The following is a 23,270-nucleotide window of genomic DNA, read 5'->3' on the forward strand; positions in this document are numbered from 1 at the left end:
AGTGTAAATAATTATGACGTCATTACAGCATTAATAAAAAAAAAAGCCTTTCAAGACAGTCATTATTATGATATTTCTAGGACTAGTTTTGTAAACATAATTGTGTATTTTCAAATCGCGTTGCCTATTTCAAGATTACATATGATGATATATACGTCACAAAAATATGTCACATTTTGTGTTGGTCCATTTATGTGACGAGCAGTTCAGTGTGTCCTGTGTTGTCGCTAATTCAAATAGGTGTTGTAATGTACAAATATATTATTTATGTATGTATTTAATTGTGCTCAGTGTTCTTGCGTTTGTTTGTACTATAGTCCTGTCACGTAGTGTTTCTCATTTTAGCGGTATTTGTTTTTTTTTTCGCTTTATAGACAGGAGGTTTGACTAGCCATAAACCAATTAAAAAAAAAGTTTAAAAAAAACAAAAACAAAAAAAAGGTTCCTAAATGGCAAAGTCAAAAGCTCAAACACATCAAACGAATGGATAAAAAGTGTCGTATTCATGACTTGGAACCGGCATTTTATTATTTAGAAAATGGTGGATTAAACCTGGTTTTATAGCTAGCCTAACCTCTCACTTGTATGACAGTCGTACAGAATTAATTCCAAAATATTGACAACAATGTGTTAACAAATCAAACATACATAATAGGTAAAAATGTCAAAAATAGGGACCAACATTGTGTTATAATCTTCATTACCATAAAAACAAACTCAAATATCAGTAAAGAAAAACAAAAAAGCCATAATGATTGACAAAACACATAAGCAGAAGTGAAAGACAAGAATACAAAAAATTACCATAGTACAATATCACAATAACGGGATGAATAAATGAATATAACCAAAAAAGGCAGCAGTAGTATACAGCTCTGTTCAATAGTCACAAATCGATTAAGCGTAAACAAATACTTGTCACAAATAGACTAAAACGTACAAATAATAATGGACAAATAAACGAACACTACAATTATTTATTAAGATGATAAACAACGTTAGTAACTTAAATCTGTTCTTTAAGACCATTGTGTATTATTTGTGAAGTTGATACGGAATATCTATGAACAAGGTAATAATATCTTTTTAAATTTAGAAAATGGACAAGATGTTCTTTGACATAACCCTGGTGCATCAACTTTCTACTCAGACACTAGTGGCGTTTTACAAAGACTGAGTAACAGCTGCATGCTCTTGAATACCAAATGAGTCGGGGAAATGTTTATCCCGTTTGCAGGTATCCCAAGCTGCTAAATTGCTTCTAAGGAAGGATAAATTGATAATTTCAAAATAAAAATAGTCTCGTTTATCCTTGATTCTTGTCCTGAGATGACCGCCTATGTCAGATTCGAGGTATAAGTCTAAAATCAAGGTAGATGAAGTCATGTTTGTTTCTTAAATTTCTAGTTCTGGAGGATTTATTCATAAGACAATAAAAAAAAAGCAGCATGTGAAATTGGATAATCTGGGTTCTTTGATCTTCTTGATTTTTTTTTATATTTAACAGGAATATGGCAGTTTTTATCAAATAGTTTGCCCAATAACAAAAGTTTGCCTTTTCATCTAACACATCAATAGATCATCAAAGGACATTTACCATTTTTAAGCAGATTCTCGATTTATTTTCTATCGATTTGAGACCTAAGTTACATCAATGCAAATATAAGGTAAGAGTCCGAGTTAGCCTTTTCCCACCATTTTTAAATTCAAAATCTCGAAAAGAAGCTCAAATAACCAATTAATATTTGAAGCTAATTTGTTCATGAAATAATTTTCTTCTGACTTATAGTGTAATTTATTATTTGAATTCCCAATTTTTTTTTTTTAATTTTAACTAATTTCATCCTTAAGTCAAATTTCCTTATTTGAAAATTGATCGTCTTTACGATAAAATGTATAATAGTTGTTTTGTAAGATCACATGGAATGGTTTGGATCAAATGTCTTCTAGTTTACAAATAATTTCCGGCTTATTACATAAGTTATGTTCAATAACACGAACAAAAGATTTAAATCAAAAGCATTTATGATAAAAACACAAATCCTTGAAGGACAATAGTAAAAATCTGACAAAAACATTTACATAGCATTAATAAAAAACCAGGAACAATATAAATATATGGGTTAGTTAAACGAAGTAATTTTCAAAAGGTCGTTAGTAGATGAAGTTGTTTAAATATATTTGAGTAGAAGATAAGAAAATAACTATAATGAATGTTTCATCTAGTGCCACCATTGCTGTAACCACAGAAACAAAAGAGCTAAAGGATGGTTATGATTTACCTGTCTATGGACTAGCTAATGGTACCTTCTACGGCATCCATGTACCAGCACTAATTTGTATATGTTTAAGCTTGATATGCGTTATATCCGTTATAAGCTACTCATTTTATCATCAGCACATATCAACATTCTTTCATTGGACAATATGCGAAAGATTTGCTGTTTATATGGCAATATGTGATGGTCTTTTTAATATTTCACATTTCTCTGACCATTTGCATATAGTTCTAACAAAGGAACTACCAACACCAAAATATCTTTGTGCATTCTATGGATTTTTGCTGGCAGAATTTGTCACAGCTCAGAATTTATTAGTCAGCATCGTTGCAATTAATGTTTTTGTTTTAGTCTATTTTCGGAAGAAACTTGACTTTGGATGCAGGGATTATCGTCTTCTTGTATTCATTTTTGGGGCTCCTGCATTAGGACTAACAGTAGCAGCTGGATTAGGACAGCTAGGTCCTAATGGAAGCTTGTAAGTAAAAACATAGAGAAGAATAACTTATCGTCGATGCACTGTGTTCCTGTCTTTTCCAGGTCATGCGATTCCGTTATTTTTTATTTGTACTTTGATATGTCTTTCTTAATCGATTACCGAGATAAAAACAAGAATCGTTAAACTACTGTCGCTTTAATTTATATGTTGTCTGATTTGACAGATTCGATCTTAACAAAGCTTTTGACCATTCAAACTGCTAACATTTTGCTTTTAAAACGTGATTTATATGCCATGTTTACTAATGTTTAAATCTCGGTGTTCTATTTCAATATATACAAAATATTGAACGAACAAGATCAGATGGGTTGAAAAGGAAAGCATCTGCCTTGTCAATGCATGCACCAACAATTTTTATGCAAATACAGTCCAAATTTACCGTTAATGAATATAACACAATCATCCAATTCCCAGATCAAATAACTATTTAGGTATTTTAAGATTCAAGTCTCTTGGTTGAGCATACCTCATCACAATATTTATCGCGGCCATCTCTTACAGAAGAAAAGGTGATCATCAGAATTTAAAAAAAATTGTTAAAGCCTTTTTTTCCGATAATTCTGATATATGTCGTTCTTCGTTTTCTTGTTATGAAATTCTGGTAACCGACATAAAGAAGAAAGAAGTTCATCGTCATTTATGATGTTTAAACAAAAAGATATGAGGAAGGGTTTTTTCATTTTCTAAAATCTCATATTTCGTGACTGATGTTAGGATGTATGTTGGATTTTGCTATGAAATCCGATTTCCTTTGTAAGAAATTTCAAATAATGATTTGTACATGCAAACAATATATTGTTATAGAGTTTGTCTGCTTAAATTTTGAGATTTGTGATGTTCTAAAATATCATCAACATTTTAAAGGGGCACTAGCTACGAAATGTATAAAAAATCTAAAGTATGAGTTTTTTGTTCAATAATAATTTGCATTAAGCAGCCAGTATGGTTCAATTTTGTCAAATTAAGCGAAGAAACATTGTTGATGATGAAAGTGAATAATTCGGTCACATTGAGTCCGTATTTATGTGAACTTTAATTACACCCCTTAACTAGAGATAAATAGCCCATGAAGTGTGCGTGTTAGGTTATTTAAAGAAAAAGAATGTAAACATTGAAATTGAAACAAAGGTAAATCATTTGATTGACTGATTCAATCCACAAAAATAATTTTTGTACAGGTAAAAGCGATGATAAATATATATTTTTAATCTATAATATGGAATTAAACAGACCTTGAAAAATTCAATTACACGAGTTGGGTTTCTATTTATATTTCTATGTATGTTTATATTGCTTATATGACCATCGGAGCTCTTCGGAGGTTAACTTGATAGTTACTTAGATGGCTTCAAGACTAAAAATACGAAACGAAGCTATATATTATCTAGCATTTTGTTATGTAGCTAGCTAAACCTCTCACTTGTATGACAGCCGCATCAAATTCTTTTATATTGACAACGATGCGTGAACATAACAAATAGACAGAATATGTAAAATGTCAAAAGTAGGGCTACAGCAGTCAGTATTGTACTGTCATCTTAATCACTTTATAAACAAACAAATGTAACAACATAAACAAAAACAAAACAAAAAGACGTACTTTTGTACCATTATCTGTCTGTCTGTTTGTCTTTATCTTTGTTAGCCATGGCGTTGTCAGTTTATTTTCGACCTGAGTTTGACTGTCCCTCAGGTATATTTCGACCTCTTTTAAATATGTTTAGGCACCACGTCAAGTTTAGCTAAATAAAATAGAAAAATAAGATAAAGAATCAATATTTACAACTGACATATTCCTTCTGTAGACTCCCGTATGGATTCAAAATGCACTGGGGGATTTTGCAACACCATTCAAGGTACAATTAAATCATTCAGAAAATAAAAATATTCATTCAAAATGTTTTCCCTACTGCTTCGCGGACTCCTTATTCTAACAAATGTACAAAAAATTTGCAAAAACATTGTTAAATTGATGTTTAGACGAGTTATATAAATATATATATATATATATATGTTTTCCCAATTATTTCTACCTTTAAATAACATTCACTTTTTTCTTTTCAGTTGTTTCTTCGATGGTGTCAATGGACATGTAGCCAACTTTATATTTACAACCATTTTTCTTTCTGTCATAACAATGACAAATATAATTCTTTACATCATTAGCTGGTTTCGTATCTATAAGGAAGTAAAGGCCATAAAAAACCCGCATAAAAGTTTGGAAGCATCGCACAGAGCTGCGAAAACCATGTCTCTATTCGTTACCGCTTTTCTTGTACAGTGGTGGGCCATGGCAACGTACGGTATATGGCAGTGGGAAACTGATGTTCCACAAATCTTGTTCCATTTCGTGACAACGTTCTCAAATTTAGGAGGTGTACTTAATGGAATAGTATTTATTATTATTGTACGAAGGAAACATGACGGAATGGATTCTTCAAGTAATACACACGATATCAAAGAATCGACTACCGACAAACAGTCAACATGCACAGAAATTTAAAGAAACAAGTTTAAACCTTTCTCATCTTTCACCGCTTTTAGTTATTCTTGAATTTTCTTATTTTAAATGTAATATGTTATCTGATATCAAATTTATACTGCATCGAAATGTTTCGTATTCGTAGGTGCATTGGGTTGTTGTGAGCACTTACATACACATGTAACTATGATCATCTTAACAGTGATGTTTGCTTTCAGTTTCATCAAGTACCTTTACTGATTCTGCCTAGAAAGCTCTAACCATATGTGCAGCATTAAAACCATACCTGTTAGTTTTGACTCCTAGTTGTGATTGTTTCCGGTGATCTAAAATAATAGTTCTGCAGTTGCATGTCAACAAATTATAAAAATAAGTTGGACTTGTATTGATTATTCTTAATTTTTCAATGGAAATACAGTGTTATTACCTTTTTTTTCGTAAAAACTATTATTATCAAACATGAAGCTAAGAACTAATTGTTTTCAATCTTCAAAAAATATTTTTGCTATAGCTGTACCAAATTATTGAACAATAGTATAAATTTGAGAGAATGAATGATTTGTATCTTGTCAAACTGTCCAGATTATTTAAATAAAACAGTTGACTTCTCCATTTTTTGTCGTTTTTAATCATTATATATATATGTATATCTATTGGCATCGGGGTACTTTGATAACTTTTTAAGTTTAGAATTGTTTGATTGTTAACAGATCTACGAATGCTCTTACTTGTAAGGAACAACTAATAGTAGGATGCCCAGTGTTCATGCATTCCTCTAGTTACGGAGTTTAAGTTAACGGATAACACACGACTAAATGTTCTTGCAAATTATAGAAAAATCATTATGTTTTACAATCAAGAATGTCGTCGTTAGTTTATTTTATCACCTTGCATATTCACGACTTGACGGTGTTTTTCTACAGCAGTTCGTTTAAATTTCTGACCAGTTGAACAGTTTAGTTTGATAAATCAAATTGCAATTTGTTCAGAATTTTGAATAAACTATAATGAGTTGAGAGCAATACTTACAGTCAAGTCACAGTAAAAAAAAATAGTTACGTGTTGAAATAAAGTGACATAAACAGTAAAAGTAAATCACACACACCAGAAGGTGTTAAAATACAGTGACACAAACAGTGAAATTAAATGACACACACACCAGAACGTGTTAAAATACAGTGACACACACAGTGAAAGTAAATGACACACACACCAGAAGGTGTTAAAATACAGTGACACAAACAGTGAAAGTAAATGACACACACACCAGAACGTGTTAAAATACAGTGACACACACAGTGAAAGTAAATGACATACACACCAGAACGTGTTAAAATGAAGTTACACAAACAGTGAAAGTAAATGACACATACACTTGAACGTGTTAAAATAAAGTGACACAAACAGTGAAATTAAATGACACATACACCAGAACGTGTTTAAATACAGAGACACAAACAGTGAAAGTAAATGACACACACACCAGAAGGTGTTAAAATACAGTGACAGAAACAGTGAAAGTAAATGACACACACACCAGAACGTGTTAAAATACAGTGACACACAGTGAAAGTAAATGACATACACACCAGAACGTGTTAAAATGAAGTTACACAAACAGTGAAAGTAAATGACACACACACTTGAACGTGTTAAAATAAAGTGACACAAACAGTGAAATTAAATGACACACACACCAGAACGTGTTTAAATACAGAGACACAAACAGTGAAAGTAAATGACACACACACCAGAACGTGTTAAAAATACAGTGACACAAACATTGAAAGTAAATGACACACACACCAGAACGTGTTAAAATAAAGTGACACAAACAGTGAGAGTAAATGACACACATATCAGAACGTGTTAAACCTATCAAAATATAGCAGGTCCAAAAGGCTCAATAAGTACAATAGACTAGATAGGGTTCTTAAGGGATTTTATTCACACTGATTGCAAATATTATTAAACCCTACAACATATATAACAATCATAAACAACACATGACAACATAAAACAGAATTATAGACAAAGGGGAATAAATCAAATATATTCCAATGCCATTACTTCACAATCTTATATTTAAATTTAAATGCACTCATAACGTCTCATAATCATGTGCTATAAAGTAATATAAAACACTAGCAATCTCAAAGTTAGTGTTACGACATATTCATATAAATGTAATACCATGCAGTTTCAGGTAAAATTACATATAAACATTATAACACTATACAGTTACAAACTGAACAAGACAAGCACAAACTAAAACATGTACACACTCCTTACCGTATATGTGGTATATGGTTCATGCATGAAACCGTTTACTTGAATTCTATATCATAACCAATTCCATATCATAATCTGAATACGATAACTATAACATTCATAAGTCAACTGACCTGGATATTATTCTTACATTAATCTAAACACAATGTACAGGTTACAAAGTTTATCTTAGTATCAGATCTCTGTACTATAGATGAGTGATATTATCCATGAAATTCTATTTTTAATGCACCCACCTAACATACGGCTAAATCATATACCATTCGAAAGCACAACATCTGTACTATCGTTTTTGCCCGGTCATCAAAAAATCGAACGGTGCAGTTTCTGTTTAATCACTACGAAAAGTCAAGGACAGACAACTTCTAATTTTACAAGAAGTCAGCATTTTTACATATTCTGTCTTTTGAATACTATTTTGTGTGGACATAGGGAAATCTGTAAGAACAGATATTAATAGTAGCGTGTTTGTTTGTAAAACCCATTACATTAACTGCTTGATAAACGAGTTAGGTATTGACAATTCATTTGGAAACCCAACATATACCCTCACGACACTTACCAAAGAGGAAATCCTGGATAACCATAGGTCTGTTCTATGTTCCTTTGGAATTTCAACAAAAGATAATGAACTGGATCTTCCATCACTGTATTGGATACCAAAACTGCATAAGTGTCCTTACAAACAACGGTATATTGCTGGGTCTTCCAAGTGCTCCACGAAACTTCTTTCTAAATTATTAACATATATTTTGTCAGCAATCACAGACGGGCTTCAAAGTTCTTGTGAAAATGCCTATTCTAAAGGTGGCGTGAATCAGATGTGAATACTTAAAGATTCCAAAGATCTTTTAGAGTACATGCAATCTAACTCTCGTTGGTCCTCAATGCTCTTCAACTTCGTACTTTATTTGGCTTTTTGACTTTTTTGGATTCGAACGTCACTGGTGAGTCTTTTGTAGACGAAACGTGCGTCTGGCGTATATACAAAATTTTGTCCTGGTATCTATGATGAGTTCATCTTGTAATAGTATTAACACATTTGACTTTTCTACACTTTATACATGTATTCCACATTCCAAATTAAAAGATAAATTGAAAGAGTTGGTATTGCTTTGTTTCATCAAAAAGAATGGCCGACGAAGGTACAAGTATCTTGTCTTGGGAAAGGATAAATCTTACTTTGTAAAGGATCACTCTGATTCAAACAAAAATTCTGTGAAACTGATATCATCAAGATGCTTGATTTCTTGATTGACAACATATTTGTTACGTTCGGGGGACGTGTTTTTCAACAGACTATCGGCATTCCAATGGGAACGAATTATGCCCCTCTTCTTGTTGACTTGTTTTTTTATTATTATGAGGCTGACTTCATATAGGAACTTCTTAGGAAAAAAGACAAGAGGAAGAAAGACAAGAAGTTAGCAATATCCTTTAACTCTACTTTCCGCTATATAGATGATGTTCTTTCACTAAACAATTCAATATTTGGTGACTATGTCGATCGTATCTGTCCCATTGAAGTAGAGATAAAGGAAACAACAGATACAGTTAAGTCGGCCTCATATCTTGACTTACATCTAGGAATTGACAATGAGGGTCGATTGAAAACAAAACTGTACGACAAAAGAGATGATTTCAGCTTTCCAATTGTGAACTTTCCATTTCTAAGTAGCAATATTCCAGCAGCACCTGCATAGGGTGAATATATCTCCCAATTGATACGATATTCCCGTGCTTGCATTTCCTATCATGATTTTCTTGATAGAGGGTTGTTGCTTACAAGGAAGCTATAAAATCAAGAGTTCCAAATTATTAAGTTACAATCATCTCTTCGTAAATTTTACGGACGCCATCACGAGTTGGTTGACGGTTATGGAATAACCGTTTCACAAAAGATATCGGATATGTTCCTTACGTCATAACTATAATCCCCTTCCCTTTCATAAATGTTACCTACCGAATTAGACTATTTACCGGATTTTTAATCACATTAGCAACACGACGGGTGCCACATGTGGAGTAGGATCTGCTTACCCTTCCGGAGCACCTGAGATCACCCCTAGTTTTTGGTGTGGTTCGTGTTGTTTATTCTTTAGTTTTCTATGTTGTGTCATGTGTACTATTGTTTGTCTGTTTGTCCTTTTCATATTTACTCATGGCGTTGTCAGTTTATTTCGATTTATGAGTTTGACTGTCCCTTTGGTATCTTTCGTTCCTCTTTTATCAAAAGCACTTTGGAAAATTAATGTCGGATTTTTAATAAATAGGGCCGTTTTCCAGAAATTCCATTGAAAATGACAAAAATGCATGAAAACCAAAATTTGTGCTTGTGATTCAATTGTTACTCACCATAAAACTGAATAACATACTTTATTTAGAGCTAAGGATGTTTTTGACATAATAAGTTTACTGTAATTACGCTTCTTGTTAATTAAACAGTCAATTACAACAACCATGCAGTTGCCCCAAAAAAAAAACGCCATCTGCTTTTAGCTATTCTTTGATAAAAAAAATATATGTAGTCGATATTAAGTTGAAAAACACAAATCTTAACAGTGCAAAAATGTTAAAAACAGAATACACAGGTCATTCATGCTTTTTGGAGCAAAACCTTGATATATTAATTTTTCAATATTCAAATATTTATATGTTTTCTTAGATTTTTTAGTTGCTTAAACTGCATCTTGCATTGACTTAGGAAGTGAAAATTATCATAAGTTAGCCATTGAAATGTTTTTTTATGTCTAGTAAAGGTATTTAATCCTATCAAACTACGAAATTCTTGTAAATAAATTGAGACTTTTGCAATTAGATTTATTTACATTATTTTTTTAGATGGACAATCTAGCAATTCGAAATAACATGTTCAGTGCTGTTCTTTTTGCTACTTAAGTATTCATAATATTTTATTGGTTTTGGCCCACGAAGTGCCCAAGGAACCACCGACCATCGGCAGGAAAACTGGCAATCCCCATCAACAATACATTAGTTAGAATGAAGGACGAAACTAATGTGTAGCGATCACAACAAAAATCTACCAATCAGCATTATTTCCTTTTGTAAAAGTAGGCAACTTCTTACAAAACAAAGCAGTTTTGATATTGACGTTAACTTCAGTTAATTTTTACAAGTAATGTTGCTTAATATAAAAAATAGAATAAATAGAATTTTAAATGCATTGGAACCAATTTTATTTGAAAGTTAATTAGCCATGATTTAACATTAAATTTCTACATAATATTTAGAGGCCTTTAGAAAAAAAGAGCATTATTTTAGTAGCTCATCTATTAAGCAGTGAACATTGGCATATTAACCCAGAGATAGTACATGTATATTGAATATAGATGTGGTTAAAATGAAGTAATTTTATTCTAAAAGATCTATATAATTGGGAGAAATGAAAATTGTGGTTGAATTTATCCCTTGGCAGTTGATATCTAATAGTTCGTTTCTATTAATATTGCATTGTCGTTTGTTTCTTTTGACGACTTCGGTGTTTCTTTTGTTTCGTTGTAATCCTCTTATAATTGACGTGTTTCCCTCGGTATTAGTCTGTAACCCGGATTCGTTTTCTTTAAATCGAGTTATAACTTTTGAACAGCGGTATACTACTGTTGCCTTTATTTATCTAGTTTTTTAATTGGTTTTATGTCATTTAAAATTAAATTATGTTTGTGGATATTTATTATGTATTGAGCCCTCATTTGTTAATCTGACAGCGACTTTTAGTGATTTTCTCACTTAATTTGTATATTTTTAGATCTGTTGTTTTTGAACTTTGAACCTTATGGTTTTCTTTTCTTTGGTTGAAAGAAGAAATGAAATAACAAGGAGGCAGTCTTAAACCATCGTCAAAGAAAAACAAATGACAGCATGAAAAAGGCGAAAAATGAGTACAGACAAACAAAACTTCTTACAATACTCTACCGATATTTGCGAACACTACATAAACCAGTATGGTGATAACAGTTGCTCAGCAAGGGTTTTCAATCTTAATTAATTTGAATTATTAAGTTTCAGACATATTTAATAAATAGACTAATAAAGTATATGATAATGGTGTAATATTAAAAGGAATTCGCCGGATTTGATATTGAAAAGAGGATGGTACAAATAGTTTTCATTCGAACATTGAACGAAAATTAACTTCGATTCATGTCTTTCAACATCGGAAAACATTTTTTTACTAAATATACCTTTTTTGTTCATTAAAGTTCTTCCATTACCTTTTTGTTCAAATATGGATGATCATTATCTGCCGATATTGGCAATAAAAAAGCAAAATGATCCATATTTGCAGATGGTGTATTTTAGGGCAACTGCAAACGCTTCATCAGAAGGCTGCATTTTGACCTGTATCATATAAGTTGCCGTTTTAAAATGATGAAAAAAATCCCTCGGCCTATAAACGATACATCTATTCTATTTCTTTTGACATACAAATATTCAAACTTCAAAAAATATTTAGATTTTTTTGCAATTTTATGTTTTTTGGAAGTTTATTTAAGAATTGCAATTTTCTGTGAATAGAGCTCAATCAACACTAAGTTTGCATTTGATTTGGAATTGTGGTGATTTGTTTTATAAGGTCTAGATAATTTTTAGAAAAAAAAATCCATACAAGTAACAGAAAATGGCATTTTGCTTAATCCTGGTAAAATTTAGGAATGTTCAATTTTAACCTTTGACCTTGAAAATTGCAACATACGACTTATTGACGACCTTGCAAAACAGAAAGTACAGGTAATAAGCTTTCGAATGATACATAATATAGCCGTTTGTTAGGTGGGTGCATTAAAGTCGTAAACTAGGCGTCTTTTTGGAAAATGTCACTCGCCTAGTAATGTACTATTAAATATATAGAAAATTATGTAATCGATTTATACTATTTAACGTTTATTAAATATGTTTTAATGATAAAGGTTATATTTTAATATGTGTGTTATTAATTACCATCACTTCCTCTGCATACTCTCATATATTGCCAAAGTGTCTTCAAGGGCTAAATAAAGAGGTTCAGAACAGGAACATGACTGAGGTCTAATATAGGAAAGTATGAAACTGAATACTTAAGATTGAAAATCATAGCTGTATCAAATATAATAAGCACGTCATACTATAAATCATACATTCTTGCAAACGATTTCATCAGAAAGAAAATTTTTATTTAAAATGTAATGTAAATTTCCGTATTTAAAATATTTCTTCTTTAAACGATAATTTACAAAAAGTTATTGAAGGTCATATGATGGTTTTAGGTAAAATTTCAACATGTCATAAAGTTACAGATTACAGATATCGTCCGTTTTTGCATAAATTTAGTTTTTCAAAACACCTACAAATGATTTAGTTCAAAAGAATTTATAATAGTTACTTAATATTTAAAAGGACAACATTAAAGTGGTAGAAACTGAACAAAAGAACAATCACATAAATGTCATCAACAAACCAAGAACAACGTCAAGAAGTCGTCAACCTGTCTAGAAGTGATCTAGAAAAAAAATTACAAAAGCATATTCATTATAGTTTCACAGCAAGTAGCTGATATTGTTTAAATATTTTTAAGTAGAAGATAAAATAAATATCTATGATGAACATTTCATCTAGTACAATCAATGGTGTAACCACAGCAACAACAACGGAGCTAAAGGATGGTTATGATTTACCTGTATATGGGCTAGCTAATGGTACCTTTTACAGCATCCATGTACCAGCACTTATTTGTATATGTTTCAGCTTTGCATGTGTTATATCTGTTATAACTTATTCGTTTTACCATCAGCACATATCTACATTCTTTAAGTGGACAAAATGCGAACGATTTGCCGTTTATATTGCCATATGTGATGGACTTTTTAATATTTCCCATTTTTCTGACCATCTGCATATAGTTCTTACAAAGGAACTACCAACACCAAAACATCTGTGTGCTTTCTATGGATTTCTGCTTGCGGAATTTGTCACAGCTCAGAATTTATTGGTCAGCATCGTTGCAATTAATGTTTTTGTTTTAGTTTATTTTCGAAAGAAACTTGACTTTGGATGCAAGGATTATCGACTTCTTGGATTCATTTTTGGGGCTCCTGCCTTAGGACTAACAGTAACAGCTGGCTTAGGACAGTTAGGTCCAAATGGCAGTTTGTAAGTACAAAAATGTAATAGATTTTCTATAAATAGCATCAAACAAGGCGACATACTTGATAAACACTTTACTTTCATTTTCAACTAGGTGGTGATGGCAAAACAAATGTTGTCTAAACAAACTTCTCATACAGACTGTTGAATACTAATATTAAAGAACGTAATTAAGAAGTTATTTTAGCGATGTCAAAAATATCGTTAATCCATTTCCATACAAAACCTAGAGAAATTTTAGATGAGGGTGATTTATCGAGACTATAGACAGGACATTTATATCTTTGATTTCAATTCTTGTAGAAATGGTATTGTTTAATGGAGACGAAACACGCCTCTGGCGTAATAAATTATAACCCTGGTACCTTTGATAACTATTAATGGGAATTTACACCTGTTTATTTTGAATATGACACCAGGAATATAAAAGCGAAGAATGACGCTGTTTGTTGAGTTTACCTTGCTCATAACACAATATTATCGGCAATATTCGATTGTGGGGAAAATGGTAATAGCAATTCAAATGAGCTGTTAGTCTAATATTCAAATGATCCCACCATATGTCGTTCTATTTCAAGGTTTTTGATATGAAGTAGATGTTTTGATAGTCTTTTATTGTACTGATACACAAGGACAAAGGACGAGTTTTAAAAAATCTTCATTTCCTCTTTCGTGAATTGTGTAAGCTGGAGACTAAAAGAACTAGACGGCCGTACGGTTGCCTATGATTCTTTATACAAAATTCATTTGAAATTTGGTGGATGGTTGTCTTATAAGCAATCATACCCTATATCCTTAATGTTATCTAGAAACAAACGTCTGTGATAATTTGGATTACCAAAACAAATACCATTAGTTGTACAAATGTAGTTCAGAGACAAACGTTGCAGTGGGGGATGTTAGAACACCATTCAAGGTATAAAGAAATAATCCAGAAAATAAAGATATGCGGCAATAAAATAAAGGCAACAGTAGAATACCGCTGTTCGAAATTCATAAATCTATTGAGAAAAAACTAAATAAATCCGGGTTACAAACTAAAACTGAGGGAAACGCATCAAATATAAGATGAGAACTATGACACAACAGAACACAACATTAAAATGTAACACACACATAAACGAACTATAATATAATGATGGTCAATTTGTACACTTGGTACAGGCTATTTCAAGCAAAACATGATGGGTTTAACCTGGTTTTGTGGCATGCCAATTCTCCCGTTTGTATTGCAATGTTAAATATAACATTAAAATGACAACATTACATGACAGGACTACAATACAAATAAATTGGAGAACATATAGGACAGAGAAACACATAAATAATACTTAACAAAAGGTACCAGGTTTAAAATTTAATACGCCAGACGTACGTTTCGTCCACAAAAGACAAATCAGTGACGCTCAGATGAAAAAAATTCGAAAGCCAAAACAAGTACAAAGTTGTAGAGCACTGAGGACCAAAAGTTTCAAAAAGTTGTGACCAATACGGCTAGGGTTTTCTGCCTGAGATAAGAACATACTTTTTATTTAGAATAATTCCTACTTTTGCAAACAGTCAATTTTATAAAATGAATATATAATAGATATACATGATAAAACCGAAGTGGTGACTAATTACAGAAGAAAAATGGACACATTTCAAGAAACAACATAAACCAGCCCATAAAAATACACAGCCGAGTTAGCCAAAGCCATGAACGCACAACGTGACGTCACATTTGAATTTCTAAAAAGATTTTCCCAAAAATAAGATAGAATTAGGATGGAATTTAAGTTTAGATTTGTAAGACTGATATAACATTTATTAATAACAATGAAAACTACAATACTAATTAACATCAAATTGTTGTAGTAATTATATAATTAATTGCATTATCTAGCTATGTAGGTGTTTCTTCTGAATCAAACTGTAAACCAAATATCGTATAAATTACGTTGTTCCAAATTAAAATCTAATAAATGAACTTATTGATTATCTTTACAATAACACACAAATACAAAAAAAAATAAGATTTACATAAATCTGGTGAAGAGGAACCTTGAGGGATCCTGTACTGGAAATCAACTATAAGTAAGTATAAAAAACGTTAAGACATTGACAAAAACTGACGAGAATAACAAATATAACATCAAAACTAAATACATGAATTTGGGATAGAAAAGTACCGTGACACGTCTTATAGCAATGCGAATTCACACTCAGCAAAACAGTCATTATCGGGAGTAAGTCACGTTCGGTAATTGAAATATCAGACGACGCAATTAACATGTTCTTCCTACTGCATAAAAAGGTATCTTCGGAATCCTTATTGTAAAAAATGTATCAAATTACCGTATAGCGTATTATTTTCGCGGATTATAAATTTCTTTTATTTTCGCGGATAGAACAAAATCGCCAAAATAAATTCCTCCATTTTAAAAGTGCACATGCAAAAGTACTGATAAAAGTTTTGAATCCGCCTAAATAATAAACGCCAAAATATGTCGTATAACTTATTTATTGTTATAAAAATAACCCACTATACGGTACTTTAATCATTGACTCCTTTAATGAATAATTTGATTTTTTTTTGTTTCAGTTGCTTCTTTGATGGTGTTAAAGGACAGATCGCCAACTTCATATATACAACTATTCTACTTTCTGCCATTACAATTACCAACATACTTCTTTACGTCATTAGCTGGTTTCGTATTTATCGGGAAACAAAAGCTATTAAAAAATCGCGAAAATCTTTGATCGCTTCGCATAGAGCGGCTAAAACCATGTCTTTATTTGTTTTCGCTTTCCTAGTACAGTGGTGGGCCATGGCAACGTACGGTATATGGCAGTGGGTAACGGATGTTCCACAAACTTTGTTCCATTTTGTGACAACTTTCTCAAATTTAGGTGGTGTTCTCAATGGAATAGTATTTATCATTATTGTACGGAGGAAAAGATACGGAACTGATTCTTCAATTAGTATACAATATATCAAGGAATCGACTACAGATAAAACAGTTACTATGCACAGAAAATTAAATAGTCAAGTCTAAACGTAACTTATCTTTTGTCGCTTTTTGTTGTTCCTGGATTTTTTTATTTGGATTTTTATGTTATCATAAATTGTGTACAGCATCAAAATAAGGCGTACGGTACATTATGCTGTTACCAGCACTTCAATGAACTATAAGAAATGACTGTAATTATTTTTCTGTCTATTTGAAATAACATAAAAAATGTGGTGCACACTGTTAAATAACCCGCTACGCGCGTTATTCAGTGTGCACCAAGTTTTTAATGTTATTTCTTCATAGACAGAAAAAATATTACAGTCATTCCTTTAATATTGCAATTTTCATTGTTATTGATAAATGTTATATCAGTATTGCAAGTCTAATCCTGAATTCTGTCTATCCTATTTTTGGGATATTGTTTAAGAAATTCATTTATTACGTCACTTTGTGCGGTTATGGTTTTGACTAACTCGGCTATTCGAAATAACAAGGATGTTCTTATTCCAGGCAGAAACCCTAGTCGTATTAGACACAACTTTTTGGAACTTTTGGTCCTCAATGTACTTGTCTTGACTTTCGCACTTTTTCATCTGAGCGTCACTGGTAAGCCTTGTGTTGACGAAAGACGCGTTTGACGTATAAGTGTTTTTTTAAAACCTGGTACCTTTTGTTAGCTATAATTGGAGTGTTTCATTGTCCTATATGTTCTATCATTTATTTGTATTGTAGTCCTGTCATGTAATGTTGTCTTTAACTGATATATTTACCATTGCCGTAGAAGCGGGAGGTTTGGCATGCCACAAAACCGGGTTCATCCCACCCTTTTTTCTTAAAATCTCCTGTGCCAAGTCCGGAAAAGGGCCATTGTTAAATTGTAATTGGTTTCTGTGTGTGTTAAAGTTTAATTTTGTGTTGCTGTTGTGTCTTAGTTTTCCTCTTATATTTGATGTGTTTCCCTCAGTTTTAGTTTGTAGTCCGAATTTGTTTTTTCTCAATCAATTTATAAATTTCGACAACGGCTTACTACTGTTGCCTTTATTGGAGACATATTTGCAATTTATTGGTAAGACTGTTTATTCATATACAGAAAACTTTGTGATGTATTGTATAAATCAAAATATTCAACTAAATATCAAAATTTGTGTTTTCGCGATCTTTTTTTAAAATACGCAATACAAGGGGAGTTAACTCTTTTCGTAAAATATATACACTGGGCTGATATGAAATTTTTCAACTTTTATTTGTAGCTAGAAACAAATCGTTGACAATTTTTTTCCTTTTATTGTTCGTAAAACCTATCTTCTCACAATGTATTTCAAAATTCTATTTCATTAATTTTGTTTATGCACACAAATGTGTTTTTTCATGAACAATCTGACCACATTGAGGCAACTTTCAAATACTCATAGTTTGGATATAATATTATGATTTCACTTCCCCTCACGCATTCACGATGTCCTCAATCAGAACCGATCCCCTGACGCATGTCATAATGAAAATATGAGGTTTTTAGATTTATTAAGATGTCGATCAACATCGGACAGCGTACACGCCGCCCAAAACGACATTCATACCCATTGACCGAATAAAAAGTAAATTTGAACTTGAGAGTCTGTAATTAGAACCATTTTAAAATTTAAATGTCACTTGTTTAGAGCAAATTCTCGTGCGGCAAATGATTTTGTAGGAGTTCAACTCCACGTACAACAGTAAATGATACATGTATCTCTTCGTTAAAGTATTCACCACAGCATAGCATTCTCCGATTTTCAATATTTTGATCAGTCGAATAAGAAAATTGCGATTCAGAAATGTATATACTTTTCGAAGCGGTGACAATTACCCCACTCAAGCACAACCGGAAAATCCTCTCACGGTTTTCATTGCAGAACCAAATGTTCTGCGTGTGTAGATTACCAGCCGTGTTCTTATTTAGTATGTTATTTCTGTTTTCATTTGATAAATAAACCTCTAATGATTGCCAAATTATTGTTAAGATGTCTTTATTTCTTAACTCGTTGAACTATATCTGAAAATCGATAAAAATTATGCATTTATCTTTTTTATCATCTGAAATATTACTGATTGAATAAAAAAAAAACTATATGTTGTTGATGTATCAATTTCCGTTTTAATGATGTAAAATAATCATTGGGTCACCGACTTCGTTTTTACGGTATACATCATCCAAAGTGGTGTTCTAGCTTAACAATACCACAAAACATCCAAATTATCGTAACGGCATCGTGTTACAGGCCGTAAAACGTAACTTTTTGAAGTTATTCACGAACAACTAGGCAACAGATTGATTATCAGACAAAAAACGAAGTCGGTGACCAAATAATTGTTTATGTCATTAAAACAGAAATCTATGTATCAACAACATATAGTTTTAAAAAAAAATCTATATATGTATTAGCATTTTAAGACAAATTTAAGAAATATTTTCGTCGATTGTATGTGCTTTCTATACAAATGATGTTTTAAGATGAATAAAGTTATAAATGCATTAATTTTTCAATTTTCATATATAGTTCAACGAGTCAAAGTTGTACGAAAAAAATTAGACAATTCTGTGACATAGCCCATTTATTGTTCACTCACCTTGATAGGAAGTGAAAAAAAGAAATGTTGACAATAATTCACAGCAACTTGACCTTAACCAAATAAAAGAAATTCGTTATCAAGTTTTGAAATAATTTTACTACATATTTTGCAAAATATTTATCCTATTACACATCATAAGTGAGTATTTCACAAGAACTATATTTTTTTCAAGTAGTTACCATGAAAATAAGGTCAAGGACAATGGAATATGACAGAAACAATAATTTTCATAATTAGTTAAATTAGATATTTGAAAAGTATTTACCTACGCAATTGTCGAGCCTATAATACTGACTATAGTTTTTATGTGTCTTTTACTCTTTCGTACACAATTGGATGTAGGGTGTTTACGTGTCTGCGATCATGTCTATTTCAAATTTGTTTTGTTTGGTACGTTTGAAGGTTAAACAAATGATTGCAATATCTTATTTTCTCTGTGATTCTCTAGTACTAGTATTCTAATAAATACTCATAAATAATGATAAAAAGACAATTAAAAGTATAAAGCTCGCCTGATTTTGATTTTCAGTACGAATACAGACCGTTAAAGCGTGGTCTGAAGTTATTTGAGAGAGAGAGGTTTCAGAAGAGTTACCACAGGGATACGAGTAAAGGCTACTAAATAGGTTAAACAACAGTTAAGGCTATAACCTTTTGTGTACCCTTGGTATCCTCTTCCTCAATTATTTATACATATTTTTTGTACGACCTTCGGATTCTGTTCTAAAAGGAATAAGTGTTGAGTTTTTTTTTAACACAAAACCATTTGCTTTCTTCTTTTTTTTATAAAGATTTTAAATCTGAATATAGACAACCCAGCAAGTTAAAATAAAAGGGTTTTTTTTTCATTCAAAGGATAACCATCATGCCACTGACAAGCTGCCCAACATTTAGCAGGCATGGGAAGTCCCCTAAATTATTATGATATGATAAAATATGAGGTTAATTATGATTCACGGTTCAACCTCCTTGTCCGATGATAAATAGAATTGGAATGTTTTTAAATTTATTTCGCTGGTCCTTTTACGAGCTTGTTTCTGCTTATTGTTAAAGTGACCTGTAGTTATTTACTTTTTTCGTCATTGGCAATTATACCACATATTGCAATATTTACACTCGATAAATATCTATATATTGTACAATAAATGTCCCTAAAGCATCATACATGTACAAAGCTCCTTAATAACCCCATCTGCATTTAAGGGGCATTAGTTGTCAAATTCATGTTCACATATTTAAATCAAACTAGTTAAACAAAAAGTATAAAACTAACAATGCATAGACTCGATGGTATGTATCTAAATTTCGCATGTTTTTTGTCTAGGCGTCGTCTAATTAACCATTGAGATGACATCCGAAGACTGCCGACGGTCATTTTACCTGATATAAACATTAATATAAATATAAATAGATAGGGACCACGTGCATTTAGATTTTTCTAGGTCTGTTTTATTTCATATTGTAGATTAAACGTATATTTATCGCTGTTTTACCTGTATAGAATATTTTTTGTGGATAGAATCAGTCAACCAAATGGCTCATCCTTGTTTTATTTGAAATATTGACATTCTTTTCCTTTAAATAGCTTAATTCATATGTAACCAATCTTCGAATAAGGGTTGAAATTGAAGGTCACAAGGCTACGGATTCAATGTGGCAATCAGCGATGTTTCTAAGCTTATTTTTACAAAATTGAACTAGACTGGTTGCTAAATGCGTATTCTGATTTCACTTTCTCATTTTCATTAATGATTTAACAAATTAAATAAATCACATTTAATCTCTTTTTTCCATTTTGTAGCTAATGCCCCTTTAACAACTTTACAATATAAACATAGTTTTAACTTTCGTCTATGGTTAGATATAACAGGAAGATGTGGTGTGAGTGCCAATAAGACAACTCTCCATTCAAATAACAATTTATAAAAGTAAACCATTAAAGGTCAATGTACGGCCTTCAACACGAAGCCTTGGCTCACACCGAACAAAAAGCTATAACGGGCCCTAAAAGTACTAGTGTAAACCCATTCAAACGGGAAACCCAACGGACTAATCTATATAAAAAACGAGAAACGAGACACACGTATAAATTACATAAACAAACGACAACTACTGTACATCAGATTCCTGACTTAGGACAGGTGCAAATATTTGCAGCGGGATTAAACGTTTTAACGGTACCAAACCTTCTCTCTTTTTCTGAAACAATAGCATAACATCATAACATAGAATACCACACGATAAAATATCAATTGGAAAGCTGAACTCAATCGAAAAACGTAAATTAATGTTGCTTATTTTATCTTCATCATAATGAGGTATTATATACAGTTGTATCGTATGTGACGAAAATTACAAAATATTATTTTTCATTTTAAAACCAAATTCCTGAGAAGCCATTTGCCAGTAAATTCGTTATGGTATAGTGAGTACAAAAATAACTTGAACTCAATTAAATTTTAAAGTTTAATTGCCATACAAACATTTATCACAGTGAAAAAATTGAATAATAAGAGAAATTACGACAGTGTACAAAAACAAATTGTAAGTACAAGGAAGCGAATATACTTCTATTTTTATTTCAATCATTACATTTGGTGCACATCGGTGTTGTGTACATTTAAATACTGAAGATTTCATCTCTGATGAAAACATCTTACATCTTACGTCTACAAAACTACTTCATAATGATTCATTCTAGGGTAAACATTTAACTTTTTTTAAATAACAAGAAATAAACCAAATATTTTAAAAACAACGTCCAAGGAAGCCTTGGTAACACATCATTACAAACATTTATCATAATGCATTTGTAATGGCAAATCCAACCCTGAAACCATTCTAAATGTCTCCCTTTGACCAGAAAAAAAGTATCAATATGGGACTTAATGTTTGTTAAGAAGTTAGTTAAGAACTCACTAATAAAATAAAAACTTAAATAAGCAGAAAGGTATACAAACGAGTATAAAACAGATGGATGGACAGAGAAAAAGTGATTTGCCAACAGCTAGCACTTGCACATTAAGCATAAGGTAATAGATTGAATAAGTGTACATGTCTGATGCAAAACCTTAGAAACATCAAGCAGAAAAATTATAATAAAAAGTAATCTCATCCATTTTCAGAACGACAACCAAATTAGAAATGAATACACCCATCTGTGTACCTGCTAGCCCCTAAATTACCATGTAATCTTTCATAGACACATTATTCGGACTTTGAGCCAAATAATATATGCTCTTACTCTTAATTGGTGTCTAGTTTGATCAATTGACGGATCAACCCCAACATCCTCCTGCATTTGAAGCAGGTGCAAAATAAAGATGAGGAAATATCCACTTATAAGGTATTCAAAAAAACATACAAAAAATCAATATAGGCGAATAATGTTATACTATTATTAGTTAAAGCATACCAGAAAAGAGGAGAATGGAAAATTTCTCAATTACTCACTAACTTACAAACAGTTTTAAAATGCACAGAAATTAAAAAAAAAAATCAAGTTTAAATCTATCTAATCTGTTACCGCTGTTGGATGGTGTACTAAAATTTTGTATTTTTCAAAATTATCAGTCAATATATGTTCTCACAGGGTCACTATTTCTTCACATTTTATTTGATACTTGAATAACTAAAATATATTATTCAAAATATATTCTAGACTTATTATTAGGGCTTTGCGTTTTAAAATTCCTCGTAGTTCAGTTTTTTTGTGGTTTTACTTTTTCTACATATTTATATATTTACAACTATGGGTACGAACTATTTTGTTTTAAATATGTACTACTTTCCTGTGTGTTTTTTTCTTTTTTACCGGGTCAGATTTGGTGGTGTAACATCTGATTAAGTTTATCTAAAATTATTTTTGCAAATAAAATATAATTTCGCTCAAGTTTTAAAATTGCAATGAGGTGAGAGTCATTACCCTTTTGTGTACCCTTGGTATCCTCTTCCTCAATTATTTATACATA

The 23,270-nt window shown here is 31.5% G+C and overlaps 2 protein-coding genes across 2 annotated transcripts; both read left to right on the plus strand.

Annotated features, from left to right (window-relative positions):
- Positions 1–2,151: 2,151 nt before the first annotated feature.
- Positions 2,152–5,553, plus strand: LOC143069225 (uncharacterized). The gene is made up of 2 exons (XM_076243754.1): positions 2,152–2,757; positions 4,843–5,553. Exons 1-2 carry the CDS (start codon positions 2,210–2,212, stop codon positions 5,279–5,281), a joined length of 987 nt encoding a protein of 328 aa, XP_076099869.1. The 5' UTR covers positions 2,152–2,209; the 3' UTR covers positions 5,282–5,553.
- A 7,563-nt stretch (positions 5,554–13,116) lies between these two features.
- Positions 13,117–17,657, plus strand: LOC143066616 (uncharacterized). Its single transcript, XM_076239482.1, has 2 exons — positions 13,117–13,699; positions 16,278–17,657. The coding sequence occupies exons 1-2, from the start codon at positions 13,146–13,148 to the stop codon at positions 16,729–16,731; spliced, it is 1,008 nt and encodes a 335-aa protein (XP_076095597.1). The 5' UTR covers positions 13,117–13,145; the 3' UTR covers positions 16,732–17,657.
- Positions 17,658–23,270: the final 5,613 nt, after the last annotated feature.

Source organism: Mytilus galloprovincialis, chromosome 3 (genome assembly GCF_965363235.1).
Source record: "Mytilus galloprovincialis chromosome 3, xbMytGall1.hap1.1, whole genome shotgun sequence".
Taxonomy (NCBI): domain Eukaryota; kingdom Metazoa; phylum Mollusca; class Bivalvia; order Mytilida; family Mytilidae; genus Mytilus; species Mytilus galloprovincialis.